Source organism: Poecilia latipinna, unplaced genomic scaffold, assembly GCF_001443285.1.
Source record: "Poecilia latipinna isolate Pla-1442-1.1 unplaced genomic scaffold, P_latipinna-1.0 Scaffold618, whole genome shotgun sequence".
In the NCBI taxonomy this organism is placed as follows: domain Eukaryota; kingdom Metazoa; phylum Chordata; class Actinopteri; order Cyprinodontiformes; family Poeciliidae; genus Poecilia; species Poecilia latipinna.
In genome coordinates, this window is record NW_015113234.1 from 5,378 (window position 1) to 29,924 (window position 24,547).

Consider the following 24,547-nt stretch of genomic DNA (forward strand, 5'->3'; position numbering starts at 1 on the left):
TTTTGACAAACAAGGTTTTAAAAATAAAATATGACTCAGATATTCCAGAACTGTAATACTGTATTTTTTTCATGAAAGTGTTGCAAGAAGTGTAATATAAAGTGTCATAAAGTCTGTTTTCTTGTTATCCCTTATAGTAATTGCTGGTTGATTGAAAATGAACAAAATATATTCCATTCTTGAATTAGAAAGGACTGCAACCTAACTTTCAGTAATAATTTTTAAATTGAAGTCGCTCAAATTTTCCAAAACCATCTGGACATCCAAAGAACTTGATGTTTTAGTTCTGATCAACTAATCAGAATAATAATTTGGGAAATGTTTAGCCACATCGCTTAAGCCAGGCAACAAAAAAACTGATTAGATTTTTTTTTATGCCACATTGTTTAAGGTCAAGAATAATGAATTTCCTGCTGAATCTATTTTCCGTTCAAGGTCCCCAAACAAGCAGTTGTGCTAATAAAAACACTGAATTTAACACATTCGTCACTATTTAAAGTTAATGTATGATTGTAAATGTAATTTAAAATACAAGTATTACAATATAATCACTGATATGAGTAATAATTTTACATGCATTAAGAGATTCAAACAATTTATTGCACATAGGCCTTCAGGCTCATGTTAATAGTTGTTCATAAACTATTAACATAAATAACTATTAAACAGATAAACAGTTTTTTGTAATCTAAAGGCTTTAAGATATTTCCAAGAGTCAATTATGTGAAAGGTCAGATGTTGACGTATTAGTGGAAGGACACAACACAGAAAAAAATATATTCATGCTTTGCTTTTAATCACTTGATAAAAAAGTATTTCAGATTTATTTTAAACACAATATACAATATCATACCATACATTGTGTGAAACATTTATCAACCCACCAACAACTGGTGGACTTCAACAGATGGACAATAAAAAATAAAAGAACCCATCTCTCATGCAGATAGTGCTAAATCTGGCTAACCATTTGGACACAACTAGGACCAAAAAAGCTTGAACATAGATAACATTAATACTGACAAATTTGTCTGTCAAAACCGCTAACACGTTTGGTCAGAAGAGTTCACACATTAGCACAGTCAGTTACATAAGATCAGGATTTGTTGTCAACTCAGAACAATCAGTGCTGGGCACATTGTAGCATGCTACTGATGATGTCCTCTACTTTAGGTGAAGTGCATTGAGTGGAGAAAGAAACGATCACTTTGTGTTTGTCAGTCAAACATCTGCCTGGTTTATTTAAGCTGTCAAACCTGACAAAATTAAGCTATCTGTGTACTCTGGAACTTAGCAATACCTATGCTTCAGTATTCTTTAGCTAACTTGTATGTATCCTATCTCCAAGCCTATAAAGTTTAAAATGTCCTCCATGTGGCCTTTTGGTTATCAAATTGCTGATGTCAAATAAAAGCCTTGCAACCCAAGATAATTAACTAGAAACTGGCAAAATAAAATATAGGAATCTCTGTTGAATTTATTATATTTATTAAATTCAAGAACATTTTTGGTTTATGTTTGTGCATCATTAACAATAAAATCTTTTTGAAATTACGTAAAACAAATGTAGCTTTTATGTAACAAAAAATGTAGTTACAAGGGTTTTATATGACAACAACAAGCCTCTTTAGCTGCTGCTCTGCTGGGCACTCGAAACTTTGTGCGAATATATTCTTAGATATATTTATATAGAGATATATTTATATAAAAACAATATACATTTATATAAAAAAAGACTCCACTCCAGAGTCTTCTACACATTAGACACCACCACTTCCAGGTAATGCAAGTGCATATAAATTAAAATAGATTTTACACTAAACCAGTATTTCTTATTTACAAGCTTAAAGTAGAGAATAAATACACACTGTTATAAACAGCAAAAAGGACCAACTTGAGCTCATAGCGACAAACAGCAAATTTATGGAGTGACTTGGGGATGGTAAGCCTGATCCAAACACACACAGACAACACACTCCCATATAAAACATACATACCACACACAAATGATTGCCACTTAAGCATGCTTTTGGGAAATTAAACTAAGTACCTTTGAGTATCAGTAAACCTATATCAAAGTTATGTAAGGATATTAATGCAGCCAGGACACCCATTATGATCAGATGTAGGAAGCTGTGCAAACCATTTTGAAGCTTTCAGGGTGATTTCTAGTTTCTTTGCAGTTCCAAAGCTTTGCTGCGTTGCGTGGAATTCAACTACCCTGCCGGGAAGCCAGCTGACGTCAATGAGTAGATTTTTATCACCAGGAAGGAATACTTGCCCTGACTTTTCAGGGTCATCGTGCCAGAGCCCGGAGGGTCTGTAAGCCATGTGAATTCTGTCCATCAGCGTGTTTTAGACAGGCTACTGTAATTGCAGCTTTAATCATCTGGTCTGGTCCTGATTGCAGGAAACGCAGGGGAGCGTTACATCAGACAGATCTGGGTTTTGAACCTCTTTCGGCTAACAGGATTATTAGGACTGGAGCATACCTGGGAGCTAAAAATAGACTCACCACTGTTGTGCATTTTGTCCTTGGTCAACTTATTTTCCTATTTTACCATTGATCCAAGCAGCTGGATGTCAGGAGACATTTGTTTCGTCATTGTTTGCATATCTGCAGTGCTTTTATCAACTCTTAAAATGCCATAAAAGATCAAACTAGACCAAAATATTTTCCTAAACTATATAGAAATTGAAAGAATACCTAAAAATTTGAAGCTATAGGAAGAAAGAAACAGTAGGAAAGCTCAATGGTTTGCAGCTCACCAAAAACAAAAGGTGCAGTATGGAAAGAGATGTGTTGATGTGTAATATTGACATTCACTGACTGATACAAAAAGCAACTTATCAAATTTGTAACATGAACCATATCTGAACATATGTCTAGACTGTCTGTGCTCCGATGGAAATCATATTGAGTGATTCTGGTATACATTTTCCCATTAACTGTAGATGAGTCTAAGAACTGTTTGTCAACATTTGCTTGGATTTCTCTATTGCCCAGTACGTGGAAGACTTTGCTCTTTACCATACAAAAACTGTTTTTTCTCTTTTTTTTGTCATAAAGGAAATAAAAGCATTTCACAAACACTAGTGTGTTCAATAAATAAAAAAACTATTATAAAGACAGTTGTAAAAAAGGCACACAAAAGTCCTTTGACAAATGGTACAGAAATAAGTAAACACTTTCTCTTGCTATACAAATGTGTCTCCATCAGTAGATCTTACTCTATGCTACTTCAAGATCTTATATCTGTAGAAAAAAAAACAACATCTTAAGGTACAAAACTTCTCTCAGTAGTGTCATTGTCCATATAATGCCAGTCCAGAAAAGAAAATGAGCCAATTTCTAAACTGGCTGAAATCCTTCAAGTTCCTTTCTTGTCCATTGAGACTGAAATGTTCACAGCAAATGATTCCTGAGAACTCTGAAGCCACCTCTGTGAAACTGTCCATCTGTGTCTGGCTTCAAACACCCAAGTGCAAGTTGCCCCTGTGTGGGCCTAAACTAAGCCCTTGCTTCTGTGGGCTTATTAAAAAGCACAGCTGCAAGAGGGTATTCCCCCTCTTTTCAAAAAACTTTCAAACCACCATGAGAGCCTGTTGCTGGAAGCCCTATGTGTCTGTGGGTGAGGCTTCATGCGTCACAATCTCTATTGCCGTCATTGGCTCAATCATGCCATCTTCTTCCTCTGCCTGACTGTCCAAATAGTCTGGAGGAGGCGAGCGCGAATTTGCGAGACTATCCTCCACCTCTATTTCTTCCTCTTCTCCTTCCTCATCCTCCCCATCACAGTCTTTTTCCATCCCGTCCATGTCTTCCTCCTCCAATGTCAAGTCAAATTGAAATTTCTCCCCTCCTCCTTGTCCTCCTGTGCCTCCACTGTGTCCATGTGTGCCCTGGTCGTAAAAGGGCGGTGAGGGACTTTGGGGAATCATGCTCTGGTACCAGTTTCTGTTGTCCTCTAAGGTGTCCAGAATGTCCTGAGCGTCAGGGTGAACCAAATCGGCCCAGGTCTCCCACAGGGGGTGCACGATGTAGTCAATAAAACCCACCTAACAGGAAAAAAAATTGTGTTAGAGGGTTTTTTTTTCTCTAGATTCACAATATGTTTGTAGTTGTATGATTTTCTATTTTTGAAAGCATACCTGGCTCTTCTCCACGGAGGCTGTGTGCTTATCACACATGGGGCTGATCTCCATCCCTCTCTCCCTCTCTCTGTCTCCCTGGTGGAAGAACTCCTCCATTATCCGGTCAGTCCACTGACGGTAGAGCTCCAACGACTTTGTGGGGTTGCTCAGATCGGCACAGTGTACCATGTTTCGCAGCACCTAGAAATAAACACATAAAATGTTCGGACGTAAGTCATAGTTGGGAGACCTTACAAGTTGTCTATATGATCTAGAGCTATGCATGTCTTTTAATTTTTTTATTTTGTTATTTTGAATGTACCTGTATCCTGTCCGTGTAATTGTCTAGCAGCAGCACTCCAGAGCTGGTCACTTTCTTGGTTTCAACCATAGTCTTCAGATCAGCCAACAGACTCATGTGTTTGGACATGTCAGTAGCCAAAACCTGCAAAACACAAGATAAAGATGGTGAGCTTGGCAATAACGATGAAATGGACCAATCAGCTTTGTCACCTCATACATGCCTAGATCAACAGTCAAGTAAAAATATCTTACCATGTCAATGACCATTTTGCGGAGGGACTGTCTCTGCTTCTTTGTGAGGTTCTGGAAGATGTCACAGTTGTCTTCCTGCAGCAGCTTGAAGCCCACAGCCAAATGATGGTTCTCCAGCACAGACTCATCGTTGTACATCAGGGCCAGCTCAGAGTCTGCATATTCAATACAAAAATTGGTTGTTTATTGAGTAAACTTTGCTTCAATCTATCTATTATCAAGTCAGAGAAACCATAATGTTTGTGTATTATTTTGAACTTACTGGTATTGATTAGGAATTGGTTTGATACTCCAGGATGATCGACATCATGAATTGCTGCAGCAAAGATGGCCGCTAGGATCTCAAGATCTGTGAAGACCGCCTAGTCCAGAGAGGAAAACAGAATTTAAGTATTTCTTAAAGTAAGTTGGCTAAGAGGCAGACAGCAGACATTCAACTATAAGTTTGCTATGTGTTGCCTCATCCGTGCTGAGTGTGCTATATGCATGGCAGGGAGCACAGTGGACTTAATCATTTTGCAAAACCAGGTCATTCAGACCTGACTCCATTACACCAACTTCTACAAGCACAGGAGAGCTGTCTAAAATGCATGCATGAAAAACTGAAAATGAGGCCAATTTCAAGAAGAATACATAACTTTTACAGAAAGACTTACATCCAGGGCGGGAGTAGAGAGCAGGATGTGCGTTGACTGGGCTACGTCAGCAGCGTGCAAACTGTTATGGTAAGCCACATCTGCATGATAATGATCCTCTAGTGTCATCATGTAGGCCACAAACGTATCAGCTGGAATCTTGAATGTCTTTAGCAGATCTCGCTCCTGCAAAAGTAGCAAATTGTGGATTAAATAAAGCAACATTAACAATAAGATAGATTTATTCTTCATTGTATGGTGCCAATAAAGGAAGAGTCCTTACTTGGAATATGGCGTACATGATGCAGGTCAGAGGTCGGCTGTTGGAGTATTCTGAAACAGTGAAGATGTTTAGACCCCATTTGTTCAGGTCCTCCAGCTCCTTGGACAGCTGCTCCTCTTTGTCGGTCTTGACGCCAAAACGCGATATGCTGCTGTTGGAGAGCGACGATCCGTGGGAAACCTTCTTAACCCCGCTGATCTGCGTCATCAGCTGCTGTTTCTGCTGTTTCTTCTTCTCTCGCGTTTTGGATGTCGGCGAAGGGATCTCCACCTCATTCTGTTTATCTGTGTGAGGAAACAGAAAAAAGGACGACTTGTGTTATTTGGAGACTCGTTTTGCAGTGTGAGGTTCCAGATGGCCTGCATAGGCTCCTCAGCAAAAAATAAAAAATAAAAAATTCCAGCCGACACCTGCAGCTTGTTCATTCATCAGGTTCCTTGACTCTTTCTTCATTCATGCTCCTCTTTGTCCACCTGCAGTTTGTCTGACCTTACAGTATTTAACCATCCAACCCAGGACTCAGCATAGCTAAAGCAGCACATAACGCATTGTAAAACAACCATGTCAACATTCTTCCTGTACCATTCCTTGTTTATGTTATTCAGCTGCAGTAGATCTAGAGATGCACAAGTCAGGTTTTCCCTTTTTCCTTTTGACGTTCTTTGATAAAGGTATGAACTGAAGATAGAACCACAAATCCTTAAACTCTGTCTGATTTTTACTTAGCTTAAAACAAAGTGCATCAAAGTAAATGCCATAAGCTGATGTTTCTAATGACATTTTCTGTAGTTGTTTTAATTGACATGATTAACAGAAAAAGAAACTGGCACATCTCTATTTTGGTTCCTAATAAAATGAACAAATGGTACAAATAATAACTATTAAAGGCACCGAAGTGTTTGATTGTGTTTTTTTGTTTCCAAAAAAATGTTTCCAAACACTATTTTCCAAACACTGAAAATATCCAGTACATGGTTTTTGAGCTGTGTTCACTGCAGTCACCGAGGAATTGATAGAAATCCTGCTAGGACCTGCCATCGGCATTCGTTTAAGCCGCGGACTCATCTTTCAAGCCTCGACTCAGCTCATTGCTGGCCTATCGGCCTTCCCCTGTGGAGGATTATTCAATTACCAGCTGTAATTTAAATAAGCACTCTCCCTCTCATCCACTGCTGTCTCGGACTTTCTCTGCGTCTTTCCCTTTCTCACAGTTCTTCTCTGGTAATTTAGAATCGCGATTAAATGCTCTCTGACGTGCTGTGTGGGAAAATGAAGAGAAGGGCAATATCATACTGTAATTTATTGCAACTCGCGATAATCATCGCTGATGCATGACCCATATAAGCATTAGGTATAAAGTAGATTTTATTCATGCCTGTTATTAATTTCTGCTTCATATTGCTTTGCAGTTCAGTTCAATTAAATGTCAAAATCTGGTTCAAAATGTGTCCACAAAGGATGCACTTTCAGTCTAGCTTCTCTATTTTTCCCATGATATAGGAACAAAATACAGTGTGGATTCTGTGAAAGAGGTAGTGAGCATGTGTTTTATTAATATTCAAAAAAGTTCATAAAAGTCCAAGCAGTTGATCGATGTGTTTTAAGACTGAAAGTGATGTGTGGTTTGTAAGTTTTGATGGATTCAATAAAAGGTTTAAGTTATTTTTAATTCTATGAGGCAAAAATTAAATTCCTTTTCCGTTGAGAGCAGAGGTTAAACAGTTGTTTCCTTTTTTCCTAATCTAGACGAGTTCTGCTGCTGGCCTGTCACAGGGAATTAGCCTGAGTGGGCAGCAGGATACGGGGGGCAAAAAAGGGCACACGTGAATACTGTGCATGTTGCCAGCCAGAAGTCTTCCATGGATTTGTGCAAGAAATGAATGAAGTTGTTAACTGATCCAGAGAATCGCGCTTAGCTTCACATCACTGTTTTTATAAACAAAGGAAGCAGATGGGCAGCATTAAACTGAAAGGATTTACGGTGGCTCTTTAAAGGAATTATGGAGCGCAAATCACACTGGATAAAAATCAAATTTCCCTGTTTCCACATCTGTGCTTTTAAAAAAATTACAGAAAGCAAACATCGGCGCACTGCTGACGTGACGTTAGTGTTCATGGATGGACAGATTAAAAGGTCCTGCTGGTCAGCTGAGGACACATCAGGCCAGCTGCACCACTTTAGTCATTAATGTGGGCACATCCCTTCTATTTTTCTACCTTCTGCCATGTACATCGGTCAAAGCGGTCACCTTCTCCCGTGTCAGGTCAGCGGGGGGGTGGGTAAAGAGACAACAAGGTGTCCCCAGTGACAGAGAAGCATTAAGATCTGAATGAGTCACCCAATCTGCTGAGCTTATCTCACTGCTAGCGAAGGGGGTTCCTCTGTAGATCTTTTTTCTGTCTGCTCTCAGCTCCCTCCCTCACTTGTTTGTCTGGAATCCTCCATTTTCCTCACATATTACAGCACCTTTAAATCATTTTCTTAGTCTTGAACGTTATATCTCACTCTAGTTGTTATAATGTTTCATATATGCAGAATAAACTATTATGGAATGTTTTCTTTTGCATTTGGTTGATTCTGCTGCAGTGTCAAAAACACTAAAATTTGCAATTTATGCAGCAATAAACTCATATTTTTCTCCCAGTTTACCTCTTTTAGATACTAATGAACCAGTATTAAGCTTCTTTTTGCCCAAATACCTTAAGAAATATACACATTCATTTTAACTAGTTCTCTAAATATTGGAGGAAAGGTTGATGGCGCAGTATTTTTTACTGGTACGCCCCCACAGTGAAGCCAGTCAGAACAACTTGCACAGCTCATTATGTAGGAAACAAAATGAAGCCTCCACAAATGTTCAAATGAAAATGTGTTCAAACGAACCACTTAATACTTGCAGATTTGTCACATTTAATTGTAATTACACAACTCACAATAAATGCCTTTAACAAAAACTATTAGTGCGACTTTTGGATACAGATTATTCTTGTGATTTTTACTTTATTTTTTACCTAGGAAGGTGTTGGAGATGAATTCGGAAACCTGATTCCCAGACCGACTCATCTCGGATAGGTGCGTCAGCTCCCGATTCAACATTCTCTTAAACTGCAGGAGAAAAGGGGAGGGGAGGGGAGAGGGCAAGAGAGAGGAAAATGTCGTCACTTTCCAAATTGGGGGAAACCTGGCAAAAAATTATATTACAAGATATCTTGAAAACCCAACAGCCCCACGTTTAATTTAATCAGGTCAAGAATGCCATTCAGTTACAGCCTACAATCAGTGGGGAACACTGTGTATTTTCCCCTCCATTTACACAGGAATTAATTATGATACAACCATTATTTGAGTAACCAGCAGGGGACCAGAAGCTTTTAATACCCCTTTTAAAGCCTCCACAGGAACCAATTTCAAGTTTTATTAAACACATTCACAGTTTCAGGAATCTATCCGGCCAGTCGACTGCGTCAGTGTGGAGGAATTTTAATGCAGGCAAGAGGAAATTTTGCACAGTTGTCCCTGATGTCCTTTTTCACATTTTCTCCATACATTTGGAACCATTAGAGACCGAGAAAATATGTGCAGCTGATGGTACATGGAGACCCAGGCACTGTAGCAGCAGATGTTTATGACAGGTTGATGCATGCGTGTGCACACCCACATACAGACAAACAGAGATACAGCTCTGCAGAGGGCTCAAGATGGAGCCCGAGCCTCAAAACACCATTCTGTCTGAGCCCCATCTACCCAAAAAGGTGGAAATGTTATCAGATCTGACACTAAACATTAAAAATTAAACTCCACAAATGCGCCTGATGAGAACATTTTTTTCAGTAAGAGCAAATAACTAATATGATAACTAAGGAGCAGAGAGAGCTAGGACAATATGAGTGCGGTATCCCCAGCGTGATACGTAGTTAAACACCACACACCTTGATGTAACCCCAAGACACCGACAGCAGGTAGTTGGCTTCAGGCATTTTGGACCCCGTTGTTTGGTTCCTACACAAAGCCAGAACTGTAATCCAATGTGGGGGAAAAAATTTACTGAAGTCAAGCAGGATTTTTTTTTGGCACCAAAAAAACCAATCCTCTATCTTCTCCTCTTCTCGTCAGCAAAGAGAGCAGCTTTATGACGGCTCGCTCTCCCTCTCAGCAGAAAAGGGCCAGTTCCAAGTCTCCATGCTTGCAGATGGAGGAAATAGATTGATAAGACGTTTGGAAAATCAGCAGGAAGATCCAGCTGTACGGGGCTGGAGCGGCAGCAGTAGCAGCTGGAGCCGTGAGCTGGGGACTCTCGGCGCACTGATGAATAATGGAGAGGAAGCAGGGAAGGGAGGAGGGGAAAAACACAGCGATGGAGACAGGAGGAGGAGGGAGAGAGGCAGCGATGTTCATCTGACTGGAGGGGGGGTTCCTCCGCTGGATTTGTCTCGCCTCGCTGCTCTCCCTTTAGCTCTTTCTCCCCCTCCTTTCCCAGCTTCTCTATCTTTGTGTTTTTTTTTCTCCCCTTTTCCATCTCTTTTTTTCCCCTCTCACTATCTGCCAGCCATAGCAACACTCTTTTCATAGTGTATGATTTGACAGAAATAGGAAGAGGGGGAGCCCTAATTACAGCTTATATGAAGTTTTGAAGCAGATATGAGTTCCACGTTCCCCCCCCCCAAAAAAAAAAAAATTTAAACCCTTTTTAATTTTTACCCCTTTTAATTCCCTCTTTAAAGCCACTTACATCAAGTCATCCAGTGAAGGGGATTGTAATTAGGAAGTTAAAACAAACCCTCCTCCTTTACAGTGAAACAATGAGCCACGTTTTGAGGAATGTGAGCCTGTGTGAACTGTATTTTTAATCGCCATTATCTCCACTATCGCCCGCTCCTTCAACTCCCCTCTTCTCGAGTCCTCTGTTGTCTCCTGACAACCAAGTGTGGCGGCCATTGTATAGACCTCATAAGCCTGTTCATTATCTGCATCCCATAATAATATTGGATGCCAACAGGGTGTCTGTGGACGGCTATTTTTAACAAGCGGAGTGGGAAGGCTGGTCGGAGAAGGTGAGAAAATAAAAAAAAGAAGAAAAAGAGCAGAGAGATGGCAGATAATTGCATCCGTCCCCAGTTTGGGGGACATCAGCCCACGGCTTCTGTGTTTGGCTGTGAGAGGAGTGTGTGTGTGTGTGTGGGCTCATTATCAGAACACCCCAACGGCATAGAAACAGCATAAGAGAACAAGTACATCAGTGCTATTTTTTTTACTCATTTACCGGAAAAAATGAGGGGGAGAAATGCAGGAGAGGCTTTCCCTTTTTCCTCATGTGGTGAAGCTGCTGAGCTGTCATGAGGACAAACCACACACATCGCATCCAGTGTGCCCCGTTCCCTCCCTCCGCCTCATCAATCCCTGGCTCTTTACCACTTATGTGTCAATTTTCCGGCAGTGATCAATCTCTCTGCCCGCCTTCCTGAGAGAATCAATGAGCTGTCCTTGGTGCAGGTGCTGCAATGTACAAGGCTGGGGCCACCTGACTGGAATCCACTCTTACATCAGAACCAGCGCTCCATTTCAAGGTGTGAATTTGCTTTTTTGTCAATTTCTGTCAAGACTGTTATTTGTGGAGCCCCAGAGAGGAAGGCTGTGGCGGTTTGCCAAAGAGAAAACATGGCGTTTGTACGTCAGAACCAATCAATTGGAAACTGTAAACAGAGATCCGTAGGAGCCTTTAGGTCCAACGTTGTTTCTTCGAAATGGGGAGGGTGAGTGGGAGATCAAAGCTTTTCTGAGAGGATTCCAGATTATCCTCCCACTGAGGGAAAGGACCAGAAGAGAGGAGGTAGTTGCAAGGAAAAGAAGAAAAAAAAAAACAGGAGGCAGCCCTTTATATAATAGCTCACTACATAATGTATAAGAAAACCAGAAATAACAGCAGGGGGGGGTCTCTCCACAATGCATCAGAGAACTGGGCTTTGCTGGAGGCTGCAAACATGCATTAGTAGGCACAAATGCACAAAACCTACCAGAGTTGCTGTTATACACTTAAATATAGTTGATGCTTCCATGTAATGTGCAGATTTTACAGACGCACTGTCGAATTAATTAAGAATAGCATCAGAATGGTAATTTCTTTTAGTATTACTTAATCAGATTAAACTCATTATGTAGATAGATTAGACACAAAGTGAAATGCCAGCATATTAGTGGAAGGTTAAGTGGAAGAAAAAAGTAAGGATGTGGGGTTTTTTTTTACTCGTGGTGAAAATGAAACGCAGCTTTGACGGGACTGGAAGTTCTCTGGGTGCAATTTCCATCCTAGTTCAACAAGCCCTTTTATGACTGAGTTTAATATCCATGCATTTTAATCCCGTGTTCTTCCCTGGTTTTCGTCCCTGCCTACAGTGGCTGGGTTGATTCAGCAGAGAGCTGCCGTGACAGAGGCAGGGAAGGTGAATGAAGCCTGTGGCATTTTAATTTGACCAGCACGGGAGGGATGGGTAAAGGGGGACACATAACGCTGAGCTCCTACATTTAGATGTGATTTCATCGGACAGCTCGCTGTGCAGGGCAGCCAGGCAGACAGGTAGGCCTGAATGGAGTCGCTCCTGACACGAAGCTGAGAGGATCCACTCTGCTTGCACTATAACAGGATGTTAGGGAAGGCCTGATGTGAGATTCTGAACCTCTGGGCACTCTGCCACGTTCTCTGGCGTCTCGTAAGGACCTTACGAATGATATTAAGGGACATTTTGGCACTTTTTAAATTGCTAAATGGTCCAATCTGTCCTAAACCATCACAATATTTCCTGTTTTGTTTAGGTATTTATTCCACTATTTGGTGGAATTATTGATTACTTCTGACCTCATTACCATTTCAAATAATAATGAAAAAATAAACAATGAAATCTAGAATAAATTATGTATTCAGTCATTTTTTGTGCATTGTCTACTTGTATCCTTTCCACCAAGCTGAAGTTGTAGCCAACAGCCACTAGTGGGTGCCCTACACTACACTCATGCTGCAGAGAGACCTTCATTGAAAGTTTTGTAGAGCTTGCAAATAACTTAGTTAATAATCTTTGCATCAAATGCTGAAAGGTTTTTAGAACTGAAAACTTTAAGGTTTGTTTTCACTTCACCTGAAATAAATGTTTCCCAAGAATATCTACCATCATTTCCCCTAAACTGCATTTCCATGTTCTTGTTTGCCAAATTTTGCAAGGCTTTGAACTTATTTCCACTTTGCTTGGCTATATGACGCAAGCCGGTAAAACTGGCACCAAAGCCACTCAAAGTGACATAATTCTGTAAAGATCAGGGGAAGAGTATTGCGTATGTGTTGTGCGTAAATTCGCTGGAGGTGAATAAGAAATACTACCTCTCACTTCCTCTGACTCACAAAGCCATGCTATAGAGACTTAAAGACTCAGAGTGTATTCATGCATATTCTACCCCAGATTACGCAGAACAAAGCGTTAAAAAAAACAAGAGAGTTACAAAATTGGACACGTTTTCACAAGTTGCTGAAAACGGCTTTCAGGCTGGGTGCAAAAATTTCACTCAACCTGCAATGTCTCACATATTAAATGCAAAACTCAAGATGTTTCTCCAATGAATTAATTTTCAAAGAAATAAAGTATTGAACACATTGCAAAATTATCCACATTGATTCTTCCTTCTAGCCCAATATGACTCCTAGATGAGTTTTTTTTGCCAAAACTCAAACTCCCTCTCCGTTGGGTTCGTTAAAATGTTTGCATATGTAATTTTTAAACTGCTTGAGTTAAATATAATTAATTTTATTAAGTATTTTTCTTATTAATTTGAACCCTTCTGACAACACAAAACTACGCCAAACAACACGAACAAGCTCACAGTCTGTCTTCTACTCCATGTGTTGCTTTTTCATCAGACTGCTCAATTTATTTCAGTACTGCCACTTTACAGATCATCTGTGAAACAACAAATAAGACAAAGTCTAGTTTAAAAAGAAACCTCAACTTTGGTTTCTTTCAATTCCTTGCCAGTAAATACTAAGTTATTCCCATAAACAAAAAGCGCGACAGGAACGATTTCTGTCCATTCAGAATATTTTCACCAACACTTTAAGGATAAATAGAGATTCTTGAATGCTGAACAGAGATACAGACGCATCTTTTATCTCAAAAAATATATTTTTTAAATTTGATTAATAAAATTGTAGATTGTAATTGCAGAAGGTTGAAAACAAAAATGTCACCCAACTTCAGCAGTCATCTTCCACTGCTGTGGAATACATTTAAAGTTCTTAAACTTTAAACAGAAAAGGACTGGTAGCAATAACATGTTTAACAAAAAAATGACATACAAAAAGCTCCTGAAGAAGTTATAGACTTAAAGTCCTCAAAGGACCTTGAACAGCATGAAATTTAAGTAAACTCACCTTTTTCCAAAAACTTAGCTTCCCTAACTTCTTGTCTTTTCTGTCAAAGCAGCAGGCACCCATTATTGCTGAGCGCGGAGTGCAGACCTGAGCAGGGCGTCCGTCCGTTAATGAGTCTGTCTCGCTCTGACTACAGTATGAGTAAAAGGACTGAGCCCCGGCTCTTTGACTCTGGGAAACGCCACAACTCTGGTGACTCACTTTGGGCTGCGAAGTCTGACTTGGCTTTACCTCACACCCCGTGTATGTGGAGCAATGACTGAATGTGTTTGAGAGTGTGTGTGGCAGAGAGAGATCTGCCTCACACACACTCCCCCTTATGGGGCAAGGCCCGCCTCCAGTCTCTTTGCTCCTTTTCAGCCTGCTCATTCCCCAGCAGCTGGCGGTTACAGTTCTGATGTTTATGCTGTCAATATCTCTCTGATCAATCTGATCAACAGAAGGCTTGAATTTCCTAGAATAGGACGAAGCGAAACCCTTTTTCTTTTTTTTTTTCTTTTCTCTTCTTGGAAATTAAACTTGATGTAAACAGACCAACATCTTAGGACAGCAGTCTGATACCAGCAGCTTCACCGTTGGCTACGCTCCACCACATGATGCATTCAACACCACTAAATATCTGCAAGACAGCGTAAAACCCCTCTGCTGATCCAAACATAAATCTGATATGAAGAGTTTAACTACACTTTTTGTGTTTCAGCTGTGAGTAAATGCACTCGCAAGCCACTTTGTTACAAACATGTAGTGATGCAGAGGTTGGATCCCCTTTCATTTCAGAACTGCCCTATTCTGTATGACAAACTTAATGTGTTAGAAACCCTCACCAGGGCTTTTGGTTTGTTTTTAAAAGCATCCCCACAGTGGCTGCAGATTTAACAGCTGTTGTCTCAAATCTCCTTTTCCACCACATGCCAAAAATGCTCAGCTGAACTGAGATCTGTTGACTGTAGAGGAAACTCATCGTCATGTTAAAAGAATAAAAAACAAAATGTTTGAGATAACCTGAGATTCATGACACAGTGTGTTATCCTTCTGAATGAAGTATACTGCAGCCATAATGATCAGCAACAATCCAAACCCCAACACATCTGTTACATAGCGAGTAATGGTAGATTAGAGTCGTTTTCCCCACATCTAAACACATACAGGCATTGAGCTGGTGAAGAAGTGTACCTAAAAAAGTGGCCATAGATTTTACCATTATAAATGACTATTTCCTTCTTTTTTTATTGATTGTTTTTGCCTTTACTGGAGTGACGTAAGCTTATTAGGTAAACATGATGGAAAGAAGTTAAGGAAATAACTTCCCCCACACACAAAATGTGCAGATAAACATACATTTAAAATAAAAAATCCAGACAAAGTTTTTCATTAAAACTCTTCCAAGTGTGTCTATGTAAATGTTTTGACTCTTTCCACCACATACATGGATTCATTGATTCATTTCATATGCATATCTCCTCTGGTTACATGCTCAACCAAGACAATTATGTTGAAATTCAGTCCACAACTTCAGCATTATAATAAAAAGGAACACACTCTAATTTTTAATTGTAGTAGCTATTTTTCAAAATAAGGGATTAAAACTCAAATTTGACTTAAAACTTCAATTGAGATTGGTTGAACTCTATGTCAAAGCAATTACTGGAAAAGTCAAAGTACTAAAATGAATCATCACACATTTGACAGTTTATGTGTGAGAACACCAAGTGACTTAGTTTTATTGCAGTAATGTCTGTTTTTGAGGTGAAGTAGCTGGACAACATGATGTCACTTTGTGTTAAGCAAGTAGGAAGTTAAGCTTATGACTGCTTATTTAATCACACACTAAAAGATCAGTTAATCAGCTGAAAATAAATCTTAGTTGCATGCCTTTACATCAGATGACTGGTTATATAAATGAGTACGAAAAGCTGCAAGTGTGAATATGTAGTACTTTAAAGTTTGTTTTTTTTCCACAAAACTACCTTTAAAACCGTTTTCTGAAGCTCTACTCTCACCCTCTTTGCATAACAGAGAGGGGTTTGCGGCCTTGACAAACGAAAACATTCCAGCACACAAACAGACTTCGTCTCATCTATGCCAGTGATGCAGAACAAAGAGGACAGTCACGTACTGAGAGCCCTCAGCAGCAGGAGCAGTCCCTGTGTCTCACCTTGGAGCTGCAGCCGTAACCTCTTACATTTCACTTCCCCCTCCTGACTCGTGTTTCATACGCTGCTGGAGCTTCAATTACAGTTTTTCCATCCGCAGTACAATAGATGCACAAGGGTCACATTTGCTGATTAGCCCATTCTTGTTAACAAAAAAAAAAGGCAACCCACATCAGAAAGGGGGCTCAACAGTTGTGTAATGTTTGAGTTTATTGTAAAAACAGGCCTGAGACAGAGATAGCAGATCTGAGGGAGATTAAGCTGCAGTTAGTGCAGATGCACAGCAGCACATAAGCATGGCAGCACACGTGGACATAAAGTTTACATGCATTTGATGAAAACATGCTTTCTGAAAAGCTTCTTTTGGTTGCATGCAAGAACACGTAGACTCTCCCGCCAAAGTCACAGAGATGAAAAAAGGTCGCAACGCACAATGAGAACACTGTGACACCTGATATGCTTCACTGTGGACCACAAATTTATCACGATGACTAATAATCATTTCAAGAGCCAGAAGACCCATAAACATTAAAGTGCGAAGCATGAATAAATCGCAACTCAACTGAGCATTGTTTTTTTAATGTGGGAGAGTGATTTCAAAACACACTTTTCTAACAAAAAGGTCCCTCTGAGCTCACTAAAACCAGTGAGCACTTGCATATGTGGATGATACGTTTTTGATGGCCCCATATTTAGGTTTGAGACGCAGTGACTGTGGAAAACAATTGTTACATTAAGGTATAACAACTTTTCCTTAGTAGAATACGTTGAACTCATCAGTGGTTGCTTGGATTGCTGCTACTCGCAACGTCCCTCTTGAAAAAGACGTTCTTTATCTGGTTAAATAATTATTATTGCTGGCCACCTAGAAGTTTTGTTGAATTAACCATTCTTCTATAAAGTTAATCTATGCAGCAAATTTTGTTCCAGGATTATCCAACAAGTGGAAATTCAGATTTAAAGGATGGACCAAGCCTGAAGGATAACGACATATAACTGAAGCCATATAAAGTGGAAATGTCCTTTTTTACAATGCGTTTTGCTTCCTGTCCTGTCACTACAGATCCCCTGGTGATGTTTGATAATCATATTGGATCAATACTGGCTCTGTCCATCAGTCTAGCTAAGTTTTTTCTCCATCCCAGATGTACAACTGCAGCTGTTTTTTTACCCTACTTTCTTATTCAGCCTTTCATTTCATAGGATAGACGCTTTCATAGAAAGACGCTGACGCGTTTCTAGCATATCAGGTTAACAATGTTGGTTAGAATTGGAGCAGAAATTACAATGTCAGCCTAAAGGCTGCAACACTTTTATTTTTTTGTTATGAACACACACATATATTTTTAACAAGCAGTTGTTTGCCACTGTGCCTACAGACAGGTGGTTTATTACCTCATTATTCGTGAAGTTTCTCCTGAAATGTTTTGGTGAAATTCATTTGTTATCTCTACATTTGTGATGTGTGTCTGTTATTGTGTTTGGTCACTGGACAAAAAAGTTTTTCTGCTTGGTACTTCCTTTTTATCCAAGCTTGCTTAAATCTCAATGTTTATGACAAATCGTGAGCTACAAGCCTGTGAGCAAAACCTGAGGGGAAAACCAAACTAAAGCAAAAGGAAACAAAAAGAATACAAATTATAATTATGCTGATAAAAAAAAAAATAACTGAAATATGACAGGTTGTTCTACTAAACTCCTTTTAGTTCAGTTATGTTGACTTAGGATTATGTTGGCAACACAAAGCATCTAATCTGTTTTCTTAGGAAGAAAGATTTTTAAAAATCCCACATTTCTCAATTATTTCAAGACTTTGGAAATTTTTGAACTCCTGAATCAATTCCAACAAGCTAAAACTGGCCAAGGTGCTATCATTTCACTATCATGAGATAAGACTAAATCATGGCAAACAGCAGGGATAGTAGCCTTTGGAATAAACAGGTATTATTCAGTTCTGATATGCTGTTGTCCAAAATTGTTTTGTTTTTTTCTCAGTGATTTAATCGCTTGTTTATAGAGAGAACAGTCCAGCTGACTTTCAGTTCTGGTTGTTAGTGCGGATGATGAAAGCAATAGGATAAACAACCACCACCAATAACTAGCCAGAAGAGTGAGATGGGACGTCTATTGTCGTCTGAATAGAGCGCAGGAGATCCGGATGGAGACAGGAAGAGAGAGTCATTCTGCCCAGCGGTCTGCAAGGATCCCTCACACACTCATACTCTTTGACACACACAAACATTCTCTCTCTTCCTCCTGAGTTTATTGTGTTTGACCCACTGGGGGATCTCACATCCTGTTGTCCAGTTTTATGAGAAATAACAAGCTTTTCCTCTCAGCTTACGAGACAAATTGTTTTTACATTTTGTTCTCACTTTAACTCTCAGATATCTGTTCTTTGACCTTAGCCAAGCAAGACAACAAATTAACAGGTCTACAAAACAACTTATACAGCAGGTTGTGATTAGATTTTATTGTCCTGTTCATGACATTGATAAATAGCTGGGAAAAACAAAAATGGATTATATGTCTTGCTTTTTTAAATCATAAAAAACAACTTCCTATGAATCGGAAAATTCCCACCGAAGTGTTTTTGTTTGTTTTTATAGATTCCCCAGTGGCACACTGCACCGCAGAAGGCCATAATAACATTAATATGTCCACCAGCAAAATAAAAACAAACTTGTACAAACAGTCTGTAAACAGCCTCAGAAACTAAACATTTATAGCACAAAGAGTAAACTCGCAATATCCCAGTCAACAATTTTGCCCTCTTCAATTCTGATCCAAATCATATTAGGAAGGTCAGAGTCAAAAGCCACTGATTCAGAAAATTGAAAAACTCAACATCTTTTTTCAGCGACATAAACCATCACTCTGGACAGACCAACTCAAGTTTAGTGTGCTAGAAATCCTCATCAACACCTGCACATTTTAATGGATATTTTACATCTGCCTCAGTTTGTCTATTTACAGTAAACTTAAAATGCAAGATGAAACAGTTATTGACTAAGAAGAAACATCAAGTCACATATAAACTGCACATTTTTATTTAAAAGGCTGGTCTATAACTTAGTTCTAGTTCTAGACTAGCTAAGAAAGTTTTGAACTTTTCATGGTACCGTGAAAAGATACCAAGAAAATGTATCTTTTCGTAGTAAGGAAAGATATATTTCTTACCATGCTCAAGGTAAAAAATGTATCTTTCAACTTGTATTAGATGTGCATTACATAATCCAATTGTCATTGGATTATCAGTGTGTCCTCTGACTACGATCATCAGATGAGGTGGGTGAAGTTGTCATCACCTGCTGCTTTAGCATGCATATTGCAGAATTTTTGACTGGACTCTCCAAAAAGTGTGGACTTTTTCTTGTTTGTTTTTTGAACACAGAGCGTTCACTGGATCTTAGATTGTTAGGAAAATCCCAGATTCATTAGATCATTAATATGACTCAAACACAGCCACATACAGGAATATAAATGAGGATTGCTAAACAATAGCCAAGCAGTGACTTTAGAACAAAATATTTCTGCAATGCTTTGCTTGGAACATTACCAGTTTAAGCTGCTGCAGAATTTAATTAGAAGAAATTATGATGAAAAGAAATCTGAATATTGTTCAATAAGTTTTTAAATTTCCCACTGGTTCTCATGACGTTTATTTTTTTCCCTTTACAGTAAATTGGTCCGCGCAAAGATACATTTGGCTTCATAAATATTTAAACATTCTCTAATAACTTCTTTATTTTCTAAAGGAGGATGACAAAATTACCAGTACTTCCCATCCACCATCAATGACGCAACAGCCAACACAGTTAGAGTGGCACTGAAAAATTATTTAGTAAGATGTAAGTGCGAATTGATGAAGATGCACAAATATGACATGCTACTTGTTACTGGAATACAACCTGAAATAGAAGTACTCTAAATATGTAATTTGCACTTTATTTTGGGGCTATTATCTTGAAAATGTTAAGGTTTTGTTTTGACAAGCCTGGTTCAGATCCACAGTGAGACAAGTGGCTTTCTCTTACATGTTTTCTTTCTGGTAGCATAACTTTGTCTCTAAAAGTTAGGTTAATTATGCAAAAAGTGTTTTTTCTTCAGCCATCATAGCTGAGAGTATTACAATAGTTTTTTTTTTTAAATGTTGCTGAATAAATACAGCAAGGTGCTTTCTACATTATTATTTGATTTCCAGTAAAACAAAGGAACTTAATTTACTGACTTTAAAATGTCAATATCAAATACCACTACAAATCTGAGTGTAAAGGTTATAAGGTTACTTATATATATATAAAAAAAAAAAAACAGGAACTGAATCTTGGTGCACATCACACTGAATCAATGATGCAGAGGAACCAGCGGATAGTGAAGACAAGTTTTACAGGAAACATGGGCTGAGATAAACAGCAAGCCGAGGTAATAACCGTTGTGTAACCAACTTTGTAAAAATGTGGGCAAATGAAAAAAACTGATCAAGCTTCATGTTGATTTAGAAAATAATTAGTTGATAAGAAACATATGTATACAGCCAGTCAGTAAATACTGCAGCGCCCCCTGTGCAGCCAATGCTCTCCTTTTCAGCATGCTGGACAAGTTTAGACCTGGGAGAAAACTTCTGACCTTGCTTGGGAGATGCATTAAAACTTTGGATTGGATTCTTTGCTCTAAGCAGTCTTAAGGTTAACCATTCCTTACAGGTTTGGAGCAACAAGTTTTATTTTGCTTAAATATGATAAAACTTTCCGTTTTGAGCTCTTCAGAAAATTCTTCACAAAGAAAAAGTGGGAAATGTGGTCTCCCTTACCTTATTGGAGGCCATGTCGCTGACTGACCGGTACGTCTGGATGGTCTCCAGCTGGTCAAGACACCAGTCCAACTCCTCCATTGTCTCCATGGCCAGCTTCTGGTACGCCTCATCTGTTAGACACCCGGTACACAGAGACACACCGTCAGAACAGACGCCGTACATGGAGCCTGAGTGTTGCCCACCCGCTGCACGGCTCTGCTGCGGCTGCTGTGGAAGAGGGCGAAACTTTAGCTGTGCCACCCGGGTGCAGTGCTCCTTCATCATGAGGAGGTGCAGCCGTGGCGAGCTGCTGGAACTCGCAGCTGTCGATAGAGCAGAGGAAGGCTGCAACCCCGACCTCGCTCCGTCTGCCTCGGTGCGTGTGCGTGTCACACATTCAACCCCCCTCCTTTTCCAAATCTGAGATCCTCAGCTGATTTGCATAATGTCACCCCCCACCACCACACACACAGCTCCAGGAAACCAGATACTCCCCACCTTTTTCCATTGCCACACACAGACACACTCTACCCTAACTCACAGCAAGGCAACACATCCAGCAGTACTTCTTTTTCAAATTTTTTTTTCATTCATTATTTTCTTCTGACTATAGACCTCTGAAAAACCATCACTCCAAAACGGACTTGTTTTTTCAAACTTCAATGTTTTAAACACATTTTTTTAAATCTGGCAAAGATACAAGTTAATATAAAAGTTATTCTCAAATTCAATCAAATTAGGAAAAAAATCTATCCAAACCAGCCTAGCCTTATGAAAAAAAAAGTCCTCTAACCCATTTTTTGAGCTTTAATGGCAACAGGTGCCATCAAATATTTGCAACAACCATTTTACATCCCTGTGGAAGAATTTTGGAGGATTTTTTGCAGGATTGTTTTAATACAACCACATTGAAGACATTGTTTGAGAGTGTCTCAAACAATGTTTAAAGGTATATATATACCCTTCCTCCTCTGTTTTTGAGCCATTCACTTGCTGTTGTCCTTCAGCTCTCTGTCCTACGACAGGTTTGATCAAGCTTAGGACATTCTACTCTAAAACTTTCTGTATCACTTAGAGCAAGTTGCAGAGTTCCTGAAAAACCAAAACATCCCTGGACCAACATTTTTTACACTATCTGCAGGGATCCACCTGACAGAAAATGTTGCTGTGAAAATGTGAAAGCAAAGTTGTTTGACTGTAAAGGTCAAACCACAGACAAGACACAAATCTTGATTAAATCTGCAGAAATTAAATGCAGCAGGAAACTTCTCACTTACTAGCTTCATCTCAAACACATTTTGTTGAAACATTTTTGGTCGAAACATTTTGAAGAGACCTAAAATATACAGATTCTTTGGAATTTTTGATTATCAATGCCACAAAGCGCATTGGCTATTTAAGCAGTTGTCAGTAATTTTTCTATTGCATTATTAAATTGAAATTAATTTTCTTTTGGTGTCATATTGGCATAGGCTTATATGTGAGATTTTAACCTTGAGAAAAATATATCACAATATCATAGTATAACAGACATTTAAAAGAAAAACATTAACATTACGTAATTAATTTTAGTTTAGACAAAATAGCACTTTTTACTGCTGCTAAAACAACAAAGATTTTTGGAAGTTAAGTTGTAATTTTTATCATGTACTGATTGTGAGTTTTGAGGATTTATCTTTGTTGTACGCAATTTTTTTTTTCGGACTCTTTCAGTTAGCTGACTAGTTTGTAGCAACATGTAGGGGAGGGGGAGCACCAAGTTACTCTAAGCCCCTTACAGTCAGAGAAAATTCTTGGACGTTTTGGTATTTATTAAAATAATTTGAACTGTAGAAACTGTGATAAAAAACTTTAGCCGTTTTGACACCATAACTTTACAACCAGCCTCTGCTCATTTCGCTAGTATGCAACAATGTTTTTATATCCCAAGCCAACATGTTAAAGAGAATGGTTTTATAATCTTGTGGTATAATAATAAGCTGAAGACCTAATAAAATAGACTTAGAAATAAAGAAAAAGTGAATGCATGCACTAGAAATGAATATATTATTTCAATCCTTTCTCTTATAACTATAAAGCTCTAAATCAAATCTGGAGAGGGCGTGTTGGAAAGCAAAGAGAGTTTGCTGGTTGGGTTCAAGGAACACACATACACACACACACTTGCATCTGACGCCCCAGCGCTGTTTACACTCCGGGTCTCCTAGCTGCAGAGCACAACATGGCAGCCGGGTTGGACTGCGGCGACCTTAGCGCAGCCGCGTAGAATCTGTCCCCTGCTCTGATCTCTCTGTCATCAAAGACGTGAGCCTGTTTGCTCTCCCAAACACGAGAGGCAGCTGGCGCTCTGCCAGCTGGCCTCTCTCCTTCTGATCAGGGGATCGAGAAAAGGAGAGGCAGTTTGTGCATGTGTTTACTTTCACACCACCAGCGCCCGATGTTCAAATGGTTTACACCTATTTGAGATTTTGCTTTCCAGTATTTCCAATGTCTTTGAGGTGGTTCATTTTTCAAAGATCATGGGGTCTTCTGATTTGTAAAAGGCAAGACTGCAGAAGAGTTAGACATTTTTGCTGTTCTATTTTATATCTAGCAAAAACTTTAAATTAAATCTATCAGTGTAACTTACATAATTTGTAAGTAGTTTTAAAGTGTGGCTAGCTGGTTAACAAACTCATTGTTTTGTTATATTAAGCTAAAGCTATGACAACAGAAATAGACACACACACACACACACACACACACACGCGCACACACAACAGTTTGTGAAAATCTCAAAACGGACAAAAAGTTAGAGTCATTGTAATCTCAAGAGTTGTAATCTACAAATACAAAAAATACTCAGATTGTGAGAAAAGGCATTCATAAATAATATCCAACTAAAATTACAACATAGCTCATTTATGAGGCAGAGTATAGCTTAGCAACTCTTTTCAAATTTAAAACACCCAAAATGTGAAAATGCACAATATTACAAGATGTAATTCTTTCTACATGATTGTTAAAGAATACATATCAGCTGTGCCAAACCTAACACCAATGTGTTGGAGTCATTTATTTGATATGATTATAAAGGCACCTTAAGACGCCTTTCTGTTGTCAGCAATAATTTGCTTATATCTAGAGGTGTGGAAGTCAGAACAGTTGCTGTTACACAAATTTAAACTTTAACAAGACTTCACAAATATTTATCCGTCAGTGGCATTGTTTATTAGCAGTTAGCATTACAAATGGCAAACAGTCTCCATGTGTTTTCTTTGGAGAATAAGCAGACCCTTATCTTAACCAAAACACAACCAACATTTAATAATGCAGCTGACATTGAAAAACAGAACAAGAAGGATACGATGCAGCATCTTTGCTGTGATATGTTCAGCTTCCTCTTACCAGCTGAAGTCATCTTTTCAGGACTTTTTGTGATTCATTTAATTTAATTTCATTTCATTTCTGCTTCTCTCCCACCTCTGCGCTACAATCCGATCAGCTTGGATACGGTGAAGTTGAAGTTTACTGAGATGTGAAATCATACAGCCAAAAGAAATACAAAGACCTGTTGACTGAAACGGTTCCAAACAGATTTC

General features: G+C 39.1%; 1 protein-coding gene across 4 annotated transcripts in view; it reads right to left on the reverse strand.

Moving 5' to 3' along the window:
• Positions 1-3,533: 3,533 nt before the first annotated feature.
• Positions 3,534-24,547, reverse strand: part of LOC106953973 (cAMP-specific 3',5'-cyclic phosphodiesterase 4B-like) — a 164,997-nt gene continuing 143,983 nt past the window's right edge. For 3 of the 4 annotated variants that reach the window (XM_015043139.1, XM_015043141.1, XM_015043142.1), the window contains 9 exons: positions 20,985-21,097; positions 8,620-8,713; positions 5,608-5,891; positions 5,346-5,510; positions 4,952-5,051; positions 4,690-4,844; positions 4,457-4,579; positions 4,153-4,335; positions 3,534-4,059 (listed from right to left, as the gene is read on the reverse strand). In XM_015043139.1, coding sequence (XP_014898625.1) covers positions 3,619-4,059; positions 4,153-4,335; positions 4,457-4,579; positions 4,690-4,844; positions 4,952-5,051; positions 5,346-5,510; positions 5,608-5,891; positions 8,620-8,713; positions 20,985-21,097 — 1,658 coding nt within the window. In that variant the 3' untranslated portion in view covers positions 3,534-3,618. Of the gene's footprint in view, positions 4,060-4,152; positions 4,336-4,456; positions 4,580-4,689; positions 4,845-4,951; positions 5,052-5,345; positions 5,511-5,607; positions 5,892-8,619; positions 8,714-9,537; positions 9,988-20,984; positions 21,098-24,547 lie in introns of those variants that run through there. The other variant, XM_015043143.1, reaches the window with a different exon arrangement.